Genomic DNA, 15,452 nt, shown 5'->3' on the forward strand with positions numbered 1-15,452 from the left:
AGAGGCCGTGATTAATCAGAATTCATCAAGCCTGGATAAAGAGGTGTCGTTATTGAGTGTTTTAAGCACTTGACTTAAAATGTAAATGTTGTGGGAACAAAAAAAATCACTCTACTTTATGCTTAAAATTTGATAAATGTTATTCGGTTAATTACTCACACCATCAATCAAGTCAAACACATTTCCTATGATACTCAAAGTACTATACATGCAAACCCTAATACTGATAACAGAAATCAAATTTATTCCTCTCTATAGAGTAGTGAAGTGTGACATCATCAAAAAAATCTATTTTTAGAATTTCTCAAGTTTTGCTTCACTTTCCGAAAGAGCTTAAAAAATAATGTCCAAATGTCGAAAACCAATGGAATATGCTAAGTATTGGCTGAGATATGACCATCTGAATAAATAGATTTCCTTTAGGAACTCAGTGTTATTTTGCTCTGGTTCATAATCATACCATAAATTAAATTTTGATGATGCCTCAGCTTCGGTACTCCCTGTACTTAGTTATTCATTTCCATCGCAGTGATTAAATTTGGACTCGGAATTCTGTTTCTATTTAACATAGGGGAGAAAATACAGGGGTAATATGGGCTTTCATCTTATGCTACAATGCTAACATGTACTTATTACAGCAGAGGAAAGGATCAGTGTAAATGTATTTATAATGAAGTCAACACGATCGCATCTATTCCCGAAAAAATCAACTAACAATTTCCATACCCAATTCTATGTCCCATAGAGTGGTGAAGTGTGACGTCATCAAAAATCAATTTTTGGAATTTCTCAATTTTTTTTCTTCATTTTCTGAAAGAGCATAAAAAAAAAATGTCCAAATGTCCTTAAACCAATAGAATATGTTTTGTATTGGCTGAGATATGACCATCTGAATAAATAGATTTCCTATAGGAACTCAGTGTTATTTGCTCTGGTTCATAACCATAACATAAATTAAATTGTTTTGATGTCACAGCTTAGGTACTCTATACACCCTGTACTTAGTTCTTCATTTCCATCGCAGTGATTAAATTTGGACTCGGAATTCTGTTTCTATTTAACATAGGAAGGAAATACAGGGGTAATATTGGGTATGATTTTATGCTACAATGCTATTAAACATGTACTTATTACAGCAAAAGGAAACGTTCAGTGTAAATGTATTTATAATGGTGTCAACAGGATCTCATCTATTTACGAAAAATCAACTAAAGGACAATTTCCATACCCTATTCTATGTTACATAGAAATCATGGTTGGATTACGTTTACACGTCAGTGTCATGTTCGCATATTTCAATATGTGACGCGCAGCAAGACAGCATCATAAACCACATGGATTTTGAATATATTCAGAATGATGTAGGGTTCTACCGGGGGTTTGGCTCCAACAAGACAGCTTAATCAATTGAAATAAATCTTATTGATTTTGTACTGTCTTCAGAATAATGCAGAGGTTCTATTGTAAAAGACGAGGAGCTCCAATCCCAGAGTATAGCAGCTCCAGCTAGAGAGTTTAATAAATCGCATGAAATAAGCATATATTCAGAAAGATTTTAAATCCCGTGTGCACTAGTTTGGCCATAGGGATTAGACCACCAAGCATGGTCACTGGCAGGTGGTTATCTCATCAACTCAGCTCTCAATTAACATAAGAAAAAGGGGACCATGGGGGACCAACGGTTACCACTTAGGCATTGTTTGCTACATAGAGGGCGCAAGTAGCTACAAGTAGTGCAGTGGGGCTTTGGTCCCACTCTGGAGAACGGCTCTAGCCGGACAACTAATAAATCCGTAGGCCTAATCATGTGGAGACTGGCTCCTGCTGGAGACCCTGGAGCTCAGGAGATGGGCACTTTGTCCACTTCGGGTATGTTGAGCTCGTCTTCCAACGATGCAGCTTTAGGGAGGGGCTCGCTGGAGTCCGGCACCCCGCCCGTGTAGGGCTGCCACTTGATACGCCCCACCTGCAGGAGCTTGCTGCTGTCTAGACTGTCAAGATATTGAACCTGAGATAGACAGAAAGAGAGAGAGAGAGAGAGAAAGAAAGAGAGAGACAGGAAGGAAACACAGAAGATGTACCATTGTTAAATAGAAGATTTGAAAACAAATGGATTTTTAGGCTTAAAGTGCGGTGGGACTAGTTTGGCCAGGAGGGATTAGACCTCCAGGCATGGTCACTGACAGGTGGTTATCTCATCAAATAAGCTCTCAATTAACATAAGAAAAAGAGGATCATGGGGACCGATGGTCACCGATTAGGCATTTGTTTGCTATATAGAGGGCGAAAGCAGAGCCATATATACACAGAGTTTGGCCAACCTGGTTCGAGTTGGACACAATATGGCGACTACTGCTTTGTTGGGCAAGCACAAAACAAATGAATATACGCCATGTTGTGACCTAGTGAAACCTAGTTGGCCAAACTCTGTATATACGTGGCTCTGGGTGCAAGTAGCTATAAGTAGTGCAGTGGGGCTTTAAAGGCTATTAAAAAAATATAGGAATCCAGAAAATCCGCTTTCTTCAAGATTATTGTTGAACCAGTACTCGCCAGACCTTGAACAATTTCTCAGATTACTTCCTACGTGTTAAGTATACATTTGAATGTAAGAGTAGTTTCAGGTTTCATGTTGATGCTCTAGCTATCATATCAAAAGAAATACCTGGTTGATTACCTACAAGCGTTCACATGCTTTCATAGCAGTCAGGTAAACAAACAATCCTCATCAAACAAACATTACAGATACCACATTGATTCTAACATTGCTCCATTCATGAATCAGTCATTTGGAAAATTGGGAAGATCTTATAAAAGAGTCTTATCATGAATAAGTATTAGAAAATAGCTAGGACCTAAGGATTCCAGTTTTTTCAAAATGACATTGCTAATTTTATGAATCCTTGAAAGAGAGAGACAGATAGAGAAAATCGTGAGGAAAATGATCAAATTGGTACCTGTTGCCTGACATATTCCACCATGTTAGCCAATCGCTCTGGATCATCGCAGTTTCTAAGGAACAGATTTCTCCACAGTGCAGCTGCTAGCACCTTATCATTCGACAGTAGACCCTGACAAAAACAATATCAAACATGAAGTGAAAATGCCATACCACATGATCTTGGTTAACAAACATATAATGATACATAACGTATGCCAACTTTCTACAAAAAAGATTAGGAATCTCTGAAGCACAAAGTCGGAATACAATGTATTTTATATGCATTTATACAGATTTATACAGATTTATTCAAAAAATAAGAGGAATATAGGGTTCATACAACTTGTTTGAATACAGAAAAAATAGGAATGGTTGACAGCTATGGCAACATTCCAAAAATTCAAGACATGATTTATTATATAACTCACTCCTAGATCCTAATCAAATGATTGGTCATGCGCGGTCAGTCACGTTTGATTGATTTAAAAACTGAGACTATCCCACTTTTTTATATGAAAAAGCATGCAATAGTTTCCAGTACTATCCAACAATTTTTTTAGTGCACAGCCCATGTATGAGGCATGCACTCCTATTTATATATAGGATCTTTATGGGCATGCATGAACCTCATACGCATATGACGCAAATACACGCACGAGACAGATTTTACGAAGGTCTTGTAAAAGAACACTACCTCTGAGAATGAGATTTACCCCCAGACAATGAGATTTACACATCAAAGATATAAATGCACTACATCTGTGTCACTTTCTGAAAATATGAGCATTTGTAAAAGAAGATTAGCATAATATTTGGTCACCCAAACTAATCCTACTGAATAACATTTTTTGACAAGTAATTCATCAATTGGTATTATTTTCAATAACATAAATGCTGTTAGTAAAATGTTTACCTCATCGTAGGCAAAGAGGGCGCCATTGAACTGCTCAACCATCTTGGACAAACTCTCCTTCATCTTAACTGATGGAATCTACAGAGGAAATACAAACCAACAATTGTCAATTTTTCATACCTTTAAATGTAAGCCATTAAGTTATAATAATTTGAGGGATTCATTTGTTGTTTTCAATTCAGGGAATTCATTGATTTTTCATATTCCTTTATTCCAGATACACATATACACATTTATATATATACGGTAATGTAGTTAAAAGAACCCCAGCAATAATTTATTGGCTCAACTCTTTATATGCCACACAAACAATTTCCCTGTGCCTCATTGAATTAATGTGATGTGATTGTGATGTGATGGTTATTTTCCCTGACTGCTAAGAAGGCATAAATGCTTGTAAGTAAGCAACCAGACGGCTGACGGCTTAAGGTCCTCTCCGAGGGATCTGGTAGTGAGGATTAATGCCTTACCAAAGGGCACTAGCGCATCGCCTTGGTTTCGAACCCGGGTCACCGGTTTACGAGACCACTGCTCTACCGACTGAGCCATCAAGATTTCTGAACTATTTCCAGTGCAAGATTTATAATCTGTACTGGTTGTCATTGAGCTAATCAAGATCAGAATTGGGTAATTTTTTTTACAGTCTTTTTGTTGTAGGCCTACAAAGCAATCTTTCTGCCAATTGGTGCCTATTATTTTGTGCAGAATTGCATGTATGGTAAGCAAGCGACCATGCAGTAGTGTCTAATATTGTCTATGTCAAGAAGATTAATAAAAACCTAAAGCTAGTACAAATTACAAATCTCCTCTACAATCTACGAAGTGTGTCAATTGCAAGGTAGCATTAAAGGCATCGTTTAACAATGTTAAATCTGAGATGCATGGCCCTACATGTTATCAGTGTCTGTGATATGGTGTAATATTGAAGCCCTAAAAAAATGTGCTTCAAAATGATTGGCAAGTGCCTCATAAAAAAAAATCTTGAGTGACCGATTTTACCATAGTCATTTTCCCCAATAGACTGTAGTGTTACAACAACTGTTTGGAAAAGGAAAAATAAAATTTTGATTTTCAATCATAAATATCTTGATAATCAGACAGGCGATCGGCTTGTAAAAGTCATGGGATTCCTGGCTAACCTAAAGGTTTATAATTATCATTGCAGCATGAGCTAAATCCAGGATTTTGTTTCAGAATCCGAGGCAATGTTACAGAGTCACGTTAAGAGAGAGAAGTACTTACCCCCATGAGCTTTCCCCTGGCCTGAATATCATGCCACATGGAGAGTATGAGATAGTGAGTCATGTACTTCCCTTCACGTCCTTCTTGCTTCAGTCTCACCATACACATCCTGCACAGAGGCGACACAATACATCATCAAACAACGTAACCATCAGAGCATACATGTCATTCATAAACCCCACTCTAGACAGGGTTAAAGCTAATCTTGAGTTCCATTAAAGAATATACCATGGCCTATTTCACTGCTTCATATATTACATTTATTTCCAATTTGTTTTTTTTAGAATAAAACTTTCGGCCTATACGTGGCATTGTCTCACCGGTACATTATTATAGCAGCTACCAAACAAATTATAGGTGTTTTTTGAGGGGTCAACATTGATAACCGCAATAAACTGACATCTTCTCTCTTTGACATTCTGTCTAAACATATATGATAATGAATGCTACAGGCTATGCCATTTCTAAGTTCACTTCCACTAAATCCTGAAAACTGATTTTAAAGAGAAACAGCATAGCATGAGCAATTTGATTTGAAAAGGTATATATTAAAAAACCACATAGCAGCTCAACAGTTGAATTGAGGGCAGTTTACATCATTAAAAAATCCAAATAAATCCAAGACAAAGTAAATATGATACAATTTGACCTTTAAGACTTATACATAATCAAAGAGAAATACCAAATTAGAAAGAAAGAAAATTAATAAATAAATACAAATAATAAGATTTATCAGGTAGACTTACCATGCGTGGAGCTCCATGATTAAAAACCATGAGAAGAGTGTGTCGGGCATGTTACAAGCTGTGTAACAAAAGTAAAAAGAAAGGCAAATATTTGCACATTGTATTTATTTTCCTATTTATAAACAGAATAATAATTCATTTCTTATGTCAGCTAAAGGGATAAATCGGTTAAAAACAAGCTTTTTTACTCAAAGCAAAAGACACCAGTCTAAATATCAAAGAAATGTAAACAACATTCTTGTTCTATGTTTGATTTTTTTTTTTAAAGCCTACTTTAAATTCTTTTTGTAGAGTGATACTGTGAATAATACTTTCCATCAAAATACAGACCGACCAATAAGAGACATTTCATTTCCAGCTAAAATAACAGCAGATTGCTCACCTCTGAAAAAAGTTTCAAAATTATAGCCATCAGCACAAGCCTGATACATGTTCAGCCCTGCTACTCTCATTTTCTGAAAGGAGAAAATATCAAATAAACAATTTAATGAAACAAACAACGCCTTTTAAAAAAACACTGCACATCTATTTATGTGTAAAAGGGAAATCCAACCCAAATAGACAGCTACTCTAAACGAAAGCAGAAAAATCGGAGAAGCAAACTGATCAATGAAAGTTGCAATTAAATCTGACTAAATACAAGAAATTTATGAATTTTTTAAAGTTGTAATTACTATACGTATGGGTACTTCAAATTGGCTTAAGTGGTATAAATGTCAATGTGATGTATGTAGTGCCAGACTACTTTCCCATCTGTTCCAACATATAAAATCACTCAAATCTAAATTTTTCATAAGTTCATGGCTCAGAAGGGGCTTATAATTTTAGAGGACCTATAATAATACGCTAGCTATAATATATTTTGAGTAGTGCCCCAAGAGAGAAGGAACTTACAAGAAAAACAACATTTAAGTGATATTTTTGTACACGGCAAATGGGCGAGTTATCCATCTCCTTACTCCTACGTAACAATCCACTAACCACACTACCAATTTGAGATTCGCATACACTTATCTCATATTTCAAACATTCATAACTTCCTTACTATATAGGTCCGATTCATTTACATGTTAAACTTTTACCATTCTGTTTCTTTAATTTTTTGGCTTTCATATTATTACAAGGTTGGATTGCCCTTTAATGAAGAAGGTTTAATATGAGCGCCCTTTTATTTCTTCCAAAAAGGGTTAATTAAAAAATGATTCAAACTTTCATGCTCAGCACTTGGCAAGCTCATATTTTTAATTTTGTTGTGTTCCCTTATACTGCAACTAAAGATATTCTATGTAGTTTTTCCCTTTATTATATTTGACTGTGCACACATATTTGATTTCATACACATGTACCAGTATATTACATTTTCTATGGAGAAAAAAAATGCAGATTTTACTATTCATGTAAGAACATTAAAACATTGTCAAAACTTACACTGAAAAAGTCAGAGTTTGAACAGCTTCTAAGTCAGTGGTCATACACTTCTCCAGATATTTATACACATGTATGCATCACAAGATCAATTTATACATTTTCAAAAACAGTGAATTTACAAAATCAACAAATTATGCTTTAAACAGGAACAAAAAACAAAAAAACTCACAAATCTGTTGAATCTGAGTGTGCCACTGATCCCTACTGAATCCAACATACGAGTCATTATTCCTGGTTTTTCCTCTGGAAGCAAAGTAGATCTCTTGGTCAAGGCCTGGTAGAAAGACAAAAATTAAAGATAAACTTGAGTTCTGGTAAAAAAAAGAAAATGAATTCTCACAGAATCAAACAAAACTTACACTGAATGTTCAAGATTACAAATAAATGTCATTTGCCAAATAATTTTGGCAGAAAATGTATACTGGCTGAGTATTGAGCATAGAACGATAAGGAAATCAAGGTAAGTAGGCCTGACACAACTGTGTGTAGTCCCATATACATCTTTCTGTGTACAGTGCTTGTTACTCTACCAAGACTGGGCCAAATTTATTATGATTTTGATGCAATTCTGATGACTCCAGAACTTTGCAGTACACACCAATACTTACATGCTACACGATCAACTTTTCCTGATCTATTCACACCTCTTCTTTCACAATGCAATCGCACGACCAGAACTCAACTTTATCTTTAAGATGGATATCAAGTTGGATTCATACAGTACACTTTCTAGCTTTACCTGACCTTCGTCCAAGCTTCAAATATGGTGTTCAAGAATTTTACTACTTGGAAATGATATTCTGTTTATCAAAACTGACAATTTTATTGTCATCAGCATAATATGTAAATATACTATAGCATCAGATACCAAAAACATTATTTGTCATAGGTTTTAAAAACTATTCATGAGGTTTTAATCATGACCGACGAGTATTTTAGTCCAAAGATCTTTCACAGTAATGCAAGTGTCAATTTAACAAGGAATCCCATGAAACACTCCTACATCTGACAGATATCAATTAAAAAAAAAATTAAAAAATTAAAATCATATTACTCATGAAAATGTATCAAAAATGAGTAGGCAAAACTTTTAGATCTCCTCAAGTCCTTTTTCATTACGAGGGCAATTGAATCAGCTTTTCAATTGAGACAAGCAATGTTAATCCTGAAAAGCAAGTCATTTTTGTTCAGGGACCCATTTCACAAAACCTTTTTTCAATGACAAATGAAAAAAATCAGTGACAAATCTGCTGATAACCAATCAGAAGCAAGGATTTTACTAGCTTATAACAAAACTGTCATTTGTCACTGATGATAAGTTTTGTGAAACACCCCCCTGGTATCACTTTCTTACATTGCATGGGTTTGATGTTCCAAAAAATCTTTGATGACATGATCTGGATGTGCAGTGTTCCAGGGGCAGACATGGTACTCGACATAGGTTGAACAGTGATGATGACGATGCCTCTCTGCTTATAATGACTTGATTCTGATACTGATGCTGTTGAAATATAAATATAAATGGAAACAAAGAAAAAATGAAAAAAGAATATTAATTAAAAGCTCTAACGATAACTTACCTGTTTGAAGTTTGAGTGTAATTTTATGAGGGAGTAGATTTCTTCTTCTTGATTTGATTTTGTTTGGCAATCAGTCACAGTTGACTATTTTTGCCACACACTGTTTTATGAATTATTTATAGATATATATATATATATATATATATATATATATATATATATATATATATATATATATATATATACATATGTACAATTTCATGTCATAAATGACTATTTTTAGGATTCTTTCTCTTTCCATCCCCTTTCCTTTCGCTTATTTTCTTTTTAGACCCTATATTCGTTTTTTTAGAGAAAATTCAATAAATTAATAAATTTGGAAAGAGACGGCCTAGCAAGTTGTACGTACTTGTGTAGAGGGCGCTTTGCAATTAGTCTTTTCACAAGACTCACAAAGTAAAACTACCTTTAAAAGTAGCCCAGTGTTCGGGCTATCAAAAAAGAGTCCAAACCTAGTATAAGTATAAAGAACTTTGTAAATTTTTCTCAAGTTTGTCCACATAAATCACATGTCTTTGCCATTAAATAGAAACACACCGAACAAATATATTTCCTTTAGACTTCGGATCATAACAATAATTGATTAATTAATTGTTGAACACTTCAGCTCAGCTTTAAATATTATTTCACAAGTTGCAACCTTTTTTTTTTCTTCCCTTTTCCTTCTTTTTCCTAACTTCCTCCCCTCCTCAGCTCAGCTTCTTTTCTTCTTCTCCTTCTCTTCCTCCTCATTTTCCTCCTCGATCCTCCTCCCTCTCCTTCTTTTTCTTCTTCTCCTCTTCCAATTCCTCCTTCTCCTTTTCTTTTCATTGTCTATCACTCAGTGTCACTTTATCAATATCATCATGATCATTGACTGTGTCTTTATCTGTTTATCAGTTTCTCACTTTCTCAATCTCAGAAATAAAGACTCGAAATAGAGTCTACATTAAAATATACAGCAGCAAATAAACCATGTACAGGTACTGATTTCTTTTTAATCCTCATAAAAATCATTAATTTAATCACATTCACATGTTTTCTACTAGCTACTTACAAGTTGACGAGAACATGAAAGCCTATTGCCTTGGCGAGTGTGCGGTCTCTGGACCTGACTGTACGCCGAAGAGCTGGCTGGGACCGAAGCGACAAGTCCGTTAGAGCCGGTGACAACTGTGTGATAAAGTCTTCCCCAACTCGGCGCCAATCGGCATGGTTGTCCCGCAAAATTAAGCATTGCGGTAGTCAAATGTTTTTTTCGAAAATGATCAGAGCAATACAATCAAACTTGAAATATCACTTTAACCTTCAGAAGTGATTGAAAGGCTGTTTATTTAAGCCTGTGAACGATAACAATTTTCGTCAGGTTTTTTAGCTGGTTGTGTGTATCGCCATCTTCATCACTTGCATAATTTGCGGAAAGTCGATTACGTAACACTAACAGACAGACCGAGTCAGCTGTTCATGCACCTGGAAAAAGACTGGATGAATGCATGCATTTCGACGCGGCATCGGACTCATTAGCAGGACGTGGACTATCAACATTTATTCATGTAAGTTTACTGGAAAATAAATATGCATAGATTACAGAATTGATCCAATGTTGTCAAGGAAGAGGAAAATGGTATTACTGTGGTGTGTACATTGCACTGTACCACTTATTGAAAACTGCGTCATTTTTTTTGTTCTAATTTTAGTTTGGAGTTTGCTTGCCATGGGGCATGATAGTTCTATCAATAGTTAATCAATTGAAACTTTAAGTTTAAACTCCTAGTTAATAATTACAGGGAAGGGCATGAAGCATTATGATTGCGCTAATATAAACATCATGCTACAGATTCAGGTTTTCACACTAGAGTCTATCTTTAATTTAGTTTTTATGTTCTTGTTTTATTTCAGCTTATCGCATGAGATCATGTGCCGTATGTGGTGAAGAAGTCTCAATGGCAACATCTTCTATTTCATCATCCGGAGTCTCGTGTGAGGAAGATCCTCCAGTTATGACAGAAAACATCCTGGTAGACTCGATGCCAACAAGAATTATCAAGGTTGGAGGAGAGATCTCGAAAACCAAGGATGGAGTAATTTCTCCAAAGGTTCTCTTTCTAGTCATTCCAGGTGAGGTGATATAATAAATTGCAAAAATAAATAATTAAGAAATAACCATTCAATTAATCAACCAATAAATAGGTAATGAATGTTGATGATAAAAGTTGAAACTTTGATGATAATTTAGTTGATGTTCATTTCGTCTTAATGATCTTATACTATTTCTATAGTATCTTTTCATTTCATCTTGTTTTAGCTTTCTGTACTTTTATACATGTACATTTCATGTTCATATGATTTCTGTCTGTGTTCTCATGAAGTGTAACACGATCTATTGTATTTTGCTTATTTTTCTAAGCCAGAAACTGAGTTTAATACTTGTATTTCTGACATTTATATTGAATGGAATAATAGCCCTGATGAATCTGAACTTACATTTATTTACCTGTTCAACGATATAGGCAATCCTGGCGTACCAGAGTTTTATGAGGTGTTCTGTCAGACCCTGTACAAGGCAAGCGGCTACACCATACCAGCATGGGCAGTGTCACATGCAGGTCACAGCGAGGTACCGCACAGCATACAGGAGAAACTGAGAGGTACAAGGTAGCGTAGGGTGGGTTCAGGCCTTGAAGGGGCACTAGCACCATTGGGGCGGGGGGGGGGGGGAAGATGGGACATATATTGGTGTTACTATGTGAGATTGGGGGTGTGCAGGTGGACAACTACATCTGGGTTTCTGCCTATTTTTATACAGATAGTACAGTGGGTTCTTAATGTGCAAACTGCAAAGGTGGTGACTCTCCTTTACACTGGGCCTCCATTTAACATCCTATCCGAGGGATGGAGTGTTTTCCTCTGTAACATAGCCTGCATCTTTAAAACAGGGGAGGGGCACATAACACAATACTGGCTTCAGTCATCTGCCTGGGTTAGTTTTGAACTCAAGATCTTTGGTTCGACAGGCAAATGCTTTATACCCGCCTCCTCCTAAAAATGTGATATCTTTTCACTTGTAGTCTTATCATCATTTAAGATTTCACCTTTATCTATTCTTCTTTGGTTTGTATTTGATATAACATAGGTATATATAAGCTATAGAGGAAATCATATACAGTCAGACCTGTCTATATAGACTGCCTAAGGCAAACACAAAAAGTGGTCTTTGTAGGCAGGTTCCTTTACTACATGTTTCAATGAGAAACCATTTTGAAGGGAAACAAAAAATGTGGTCTTTGTAGAAAGGTTTGACTTTATATTCATTCATTGTCATTCTCTCTGCTTTATTCTCTGTAGCAACGGACCGTGATGATGAAATTTACAACCTCCAGCAGCAGATTGAGCATAAAATGGCTTTCATTGAAGACTGCATCCCTCCAGGAGTCAAGCTCATCCTGATAGGTCATTCTGTAGGTCAGTCTGGGGTCAATCTGGGGTCAGTCTGGGGTCAGTCTTGGGTCATTCTGTTGGTCAGTCTGTAGGTCAGTCTTGGGTCATTCTGTAGGTCAGTCTGGGGTCATTCTGGGGTCGGTCTTGGGTCATTCTGTAGGTCAGTCTGTAGGTCAGTCTGGGGTCAGTCTAGGGTGAGTCTAGGGTGAGTCTGGGGTGAGTCTGGGGTGAGTCTGGGGTGAGTCTGGGGTGAGTCTGGGGTGAGTCTGGGGTGAGTCTGGGGTGAGTCTGGGGTGAGTCTAGGGAAAAGTATGGGGTCAGTCTTTAACCTGTGACTTTATAGATATAACCCTAATTTTCTTGAATTAGGTGCCATGAAACTTGTTATCAATAACAAGTTATAAGCTACTGAAATTGTGTATCTGATTAGCTCAGAGCAGATTTTGTCATAGAAATTCATCCATTGTTAATGATAACAAGTTTAATGAAACAGGGTATGCCCAGCTGTGGTGGAGGTTGTAGAAATGGATATGTTCATACAGCATTGGAAATACATGTGTGTGTGGAGCTGGGTTAAACAATACAAATTTACAAGGTTAACAGCAACTGAATTGTCCTTATTGAATTAGCAGGTTTTTCGTCAAGAAGAGTAGGCTTATGAGTGAACTTTCACTAATTTTTAATATTTTTATGGCAGTTTTTTTCAAATCTAGCCATTCTAGTGCACTAGGATATTGTATGAAAACTGAAGTTGTCTGGACAAGAAAAGCACAATTCAATATGAAAAAAGCAGTGATTTGATAGTTTTGTCATTTGTGTGGAATATGGATTGTTTGTACGTGACATTATTGTACATCTAGTATTAAATCTAAAAAATTGTAAGATGACCTCTATTTCTGTGAATACACAGTTTGATACCATACTTTCTTCATCTTTCTCTCTCTCTCTCTCTCTCTACAACCAGGATGCTACATCATTGTGGACCTCATCCGACGCATGCCCAAACTCAACCTCCTGAGGGCGGTGTTGCTCTTCCCCACCGTTGAGCACATATGGGACACCCCAAACGGACGAACGATCGGGAACATGGTGGTGTACCTGAGATGGGCGGCGGTGGCTCTGTCTCACATCGGCTATTACCTCTCGGACTGGGTGAAGTGGAGACTGATACAGTGGTGGTTCAAAGGCAGAAAAGTGAGTTGGACTGCGACCATTAGTCATAATGATTTTGCCCTTAAAGATAAGTATGTCCCTTTTGCAGCCAACATCAAATTCTGTAGAACTTTGCAGTAATTATGAATATGTCATGTATGTCCTATCTGTGGAATTTGAACATTAGCAGTGTCCTAATATTCAAATTATGCAAGGAAACCCGTTTACTTGCTAGACTTCACTGTCAGATACTATTGAGTGACTGACTGGTTTTTCTTCTTCTTTGGTAATAACATACATAAAATGAGCTGTAAAGGGTACATGAGCATTTTTCTACATCAATAACCCACTTCTTCTAATGGCCAAAATTAAATTGATTGAATCTTTGCGCAGCATAAAACGTATGAACATTCGGTACAATGGTCTGAAAATCAGACTATTACTTACTGACTCTATAGCTCTTTAGTCGATTCGACAACTAATAGTCGTTATTTTCTCACTTAAAGACATTTTCAAGCCCCTTTTTTATTAAGAAAGTTCTAAAGTTACTTTCAAATACCGTTGGAATTTAACCTTTTCATTTTTGGGCCTGCAAATGGGACATAGTACCTTTAAAGGGAGATGGTCATGAGTTTCCATGTGCAGTAGGTCATAATTTGCTGACACCAGACTTGGTGGAAATACCATGAATGGTTGTACAAGTCTCGCACACAGCAAACCCGTAGTCCCATCAAGAAATACCCCCTAGTATCTCAGAGAGACTTGGCTGGTGAGGAAAATGTAAGATAATTACTTTATCATGTGGGGTGGTTGGTGGAAAATGCAGAGCATTACATTCTGCCTGTTGGTCGTAAAACTGAAGGCTTATCCTGGTGATTGACAACACCTGTTATTGGGTAAACACCCGAATGGTGTTAGAGCCCACTACTATGCATCTTTAAAGGCCCACTGTACTACTTGTAGCTACTTGCTCCCTCTATATAGAAAACAATGCCTAATCGGTGACCAATGGTCCCCCATGATCCTCTTTTTCTTATGTTAATTGAGAGATGAGTTGATGAGATAGCCACCTGTCAGGGACCTTCCTGGGTGGTCTAATCCCTCCAAGCCAAACTAGTACAGATAGGCTTTAACATGTATCCTTCCATTATCATTACACAGATCCCAGACTGTGCATTCCATGCCATCCAACAGCTAACAGACCCAGCCCGCATCCACAACAGCATGTACATGGCCGCCACAGAAATGGAAGAAATTCTGGACGCGGACGTCTCCACCATCCAGGACCACCTTGAAAAGTTCACCATGTACTACGGGTCAAAGGACAATTGGGCTCCGAGAAGCCACTACGAGAGCATGCGCAGGCGGTTTCCAGAGGGCGACATTCGATTATGTCGGCGGGGCATGCAGCACGCGTTCTGCTTAGATTCGAGTGAACTGATGGCAGACATGGTCTGGAATTGGATGAGCTCGTCCATTCAAGAGGTTCAATGATAGATAGATAGATAGATAGATAGATAGATAGATAGATAGATTGATATAATGTTATTTTGATTGACAATTGCCTCATGAAGTGACACTGTGAAATGTCAGGTTTTAAAATAATGTGAAAGGAAGTCTACAAATTATCAAGTGCTATTCATTTCTGTTATAGAGAAAGTGGCTTCAGATCAGTCAAATTCTAGAACTTTGATGTTGATGTGGTAATTGTACAAATCATGTGTCATATCAAGTATCCAGTTTTAAGAGCTGGAGTCCCAACTAAAAACAAATTATTTCAAGCAGCTGCCATTTTCTAAGGTTACACAATTGAAGAAAAAAATTGAAAGTGGCCCGTTAGTTAGCAGCTAGGCGGGAATCTTTTGTCTACGTATCTGCAAGAAAGATTCAGTTAAGCACATGTCTGACATATGTTCTCCTGGCGGCATCGAAGATGGTACAAAGAGAATGAGCTAGATAGGACTCCAACTCTTAAAACTCCTTGGTCATATACACTTCAACATTTAATTGTATCATTTAAGTTCTATATAAAC

The 15,452-nt window shown here is 36.9% G+C and overlaps 2 protein-coding genes across 2 annotated transcripts; one reads left to right on the forward strand and one right to left on the reverse strand.

Annotated features, from left to right (window-relative positions):
• Nucleotides 1-839: 839 nt before the first annotated feature.
• LOC752041 (ubiquinol-cytochrome-c reductase complex assembly factor 1) lies at nucleotides 840-10,230 on the reverse strand. The gene is made up of 9 exons (XM_030974141.1): nucleotides 9,887-10,230; nucleotides 8,625-8,771; nucleotides 7,440-7,544; nucleotides 6,225-6,297; nucleotides 5,843-5,900; nucleotides 5,097-5,205; nucleotides 3,855-3,932; nucleotides 2,958-3,071; nucleotides 840-2,008 (listed from the first exon to the last, which is right to left on the reverse strand). Exons 1-9 carry the CDS (start codon nucleotides 10,064-10,066, stop codon nucleotides 1,841-1,843), a joined length of 1,032 nt encoding a protein of 343 aa, XP_030830001.1. The 5' UTR covers nucleotides 10,067-10,230; the 3' UTR covers nucleotides 840-1,840.
• Nucleotides 10,231-10,237: 7 nt separating this feature from the next.
• On the forward strand, nucleotides 10,238-15,228 carry LOC593038 (lipid droplet-associated hydrolase). The gene is made up of 6 exons (XM_030974140.1): nucleotides 10,238-10,382; nucleotides 10,729-10,947; nucleotides 11,340-11,477; nucleotides 12,175-12,291; nucleotides 13,232-13,461; nucleotides 14,581-15,228. Exons 1-6 carry the CDS (start codon nucleotides 10,319-10,321, stop codon nucleotides 14,911-14,913), a joined length of 1,101 nt encoding a protein of 366 aa, XP_030830000.1. The 5' UTR covers nucleotides 10,238-10,318; the 3' UTR covers nucleotides 14,914-15,228.
• Nucleotides 15,229-15,452: the final 224 nt, after the last annotated feature.

This window comes from Strongylocentrotus purpuratus, unplaced genomic scaffold (genome assembly GCF_000002235.5).
Source record: "Strongylocentrotus purpuratus isolate Spur 01 unplaced genomic scaffold, Spur_5.0 spur5_scaffold_7, whole genome shotgun sequence".
NCBI classification, from domain to species: domain Eukaryota; kingdom Metazoa; phylum Echinodermata; class Echinoidea; order Camarodonta; family Strongylocentrotidae; genus Strongylocentrotus; species Strongylocentrotus purpuratus.

Excerpts from the sequence above, each read along its gene's own strand:
- LOC752041 (XM_030974141.1), bottom strand. The coding sequence starts at position 10,066 with ATGCTTAATTTTGCGGGACAACCATGCCGATTGGCGCCGAGTTGGGGA. Across the intron at positions 8,772-9,886 it reads TTTCATGTTCTCGTCAACTT|CATCAGTATCAGAATCAAGT; the intron begins GTAAGTAGCTAG and ends ATATTTCAACAG. Across the intron at positions 6,298-7,439 it reads CACTCAGATTCAACAGATTT|AAAATGAGAGTAGCAGGGCT; the intron begins GTGAGTTTTTTT and ends TTCTCCTTTCAG.
- LOC593038 (XM_030974140.1), top strand. The coding sequence starts at position 10,319 with ATGCATGCATTTCGACGCGGCATCGGACTCATTAGCAGGACGTGGACT. Across the intron at positions 10,948-11,339 it reads TCTCTTTCTAGTCATTCCAG|GCAATCCTGGCGTACCAGAG; the intron begins GTGAGGTGATAT and ends TCAACGATATAG. Across the intron at positions 13,462-14,580 it reads GGTGGTTCAAAGGCAGAAAA|ATCCCAGACTGTGCATTCCA; the intron begins GTGAGTTGGACT and ends ATCATTACACAG.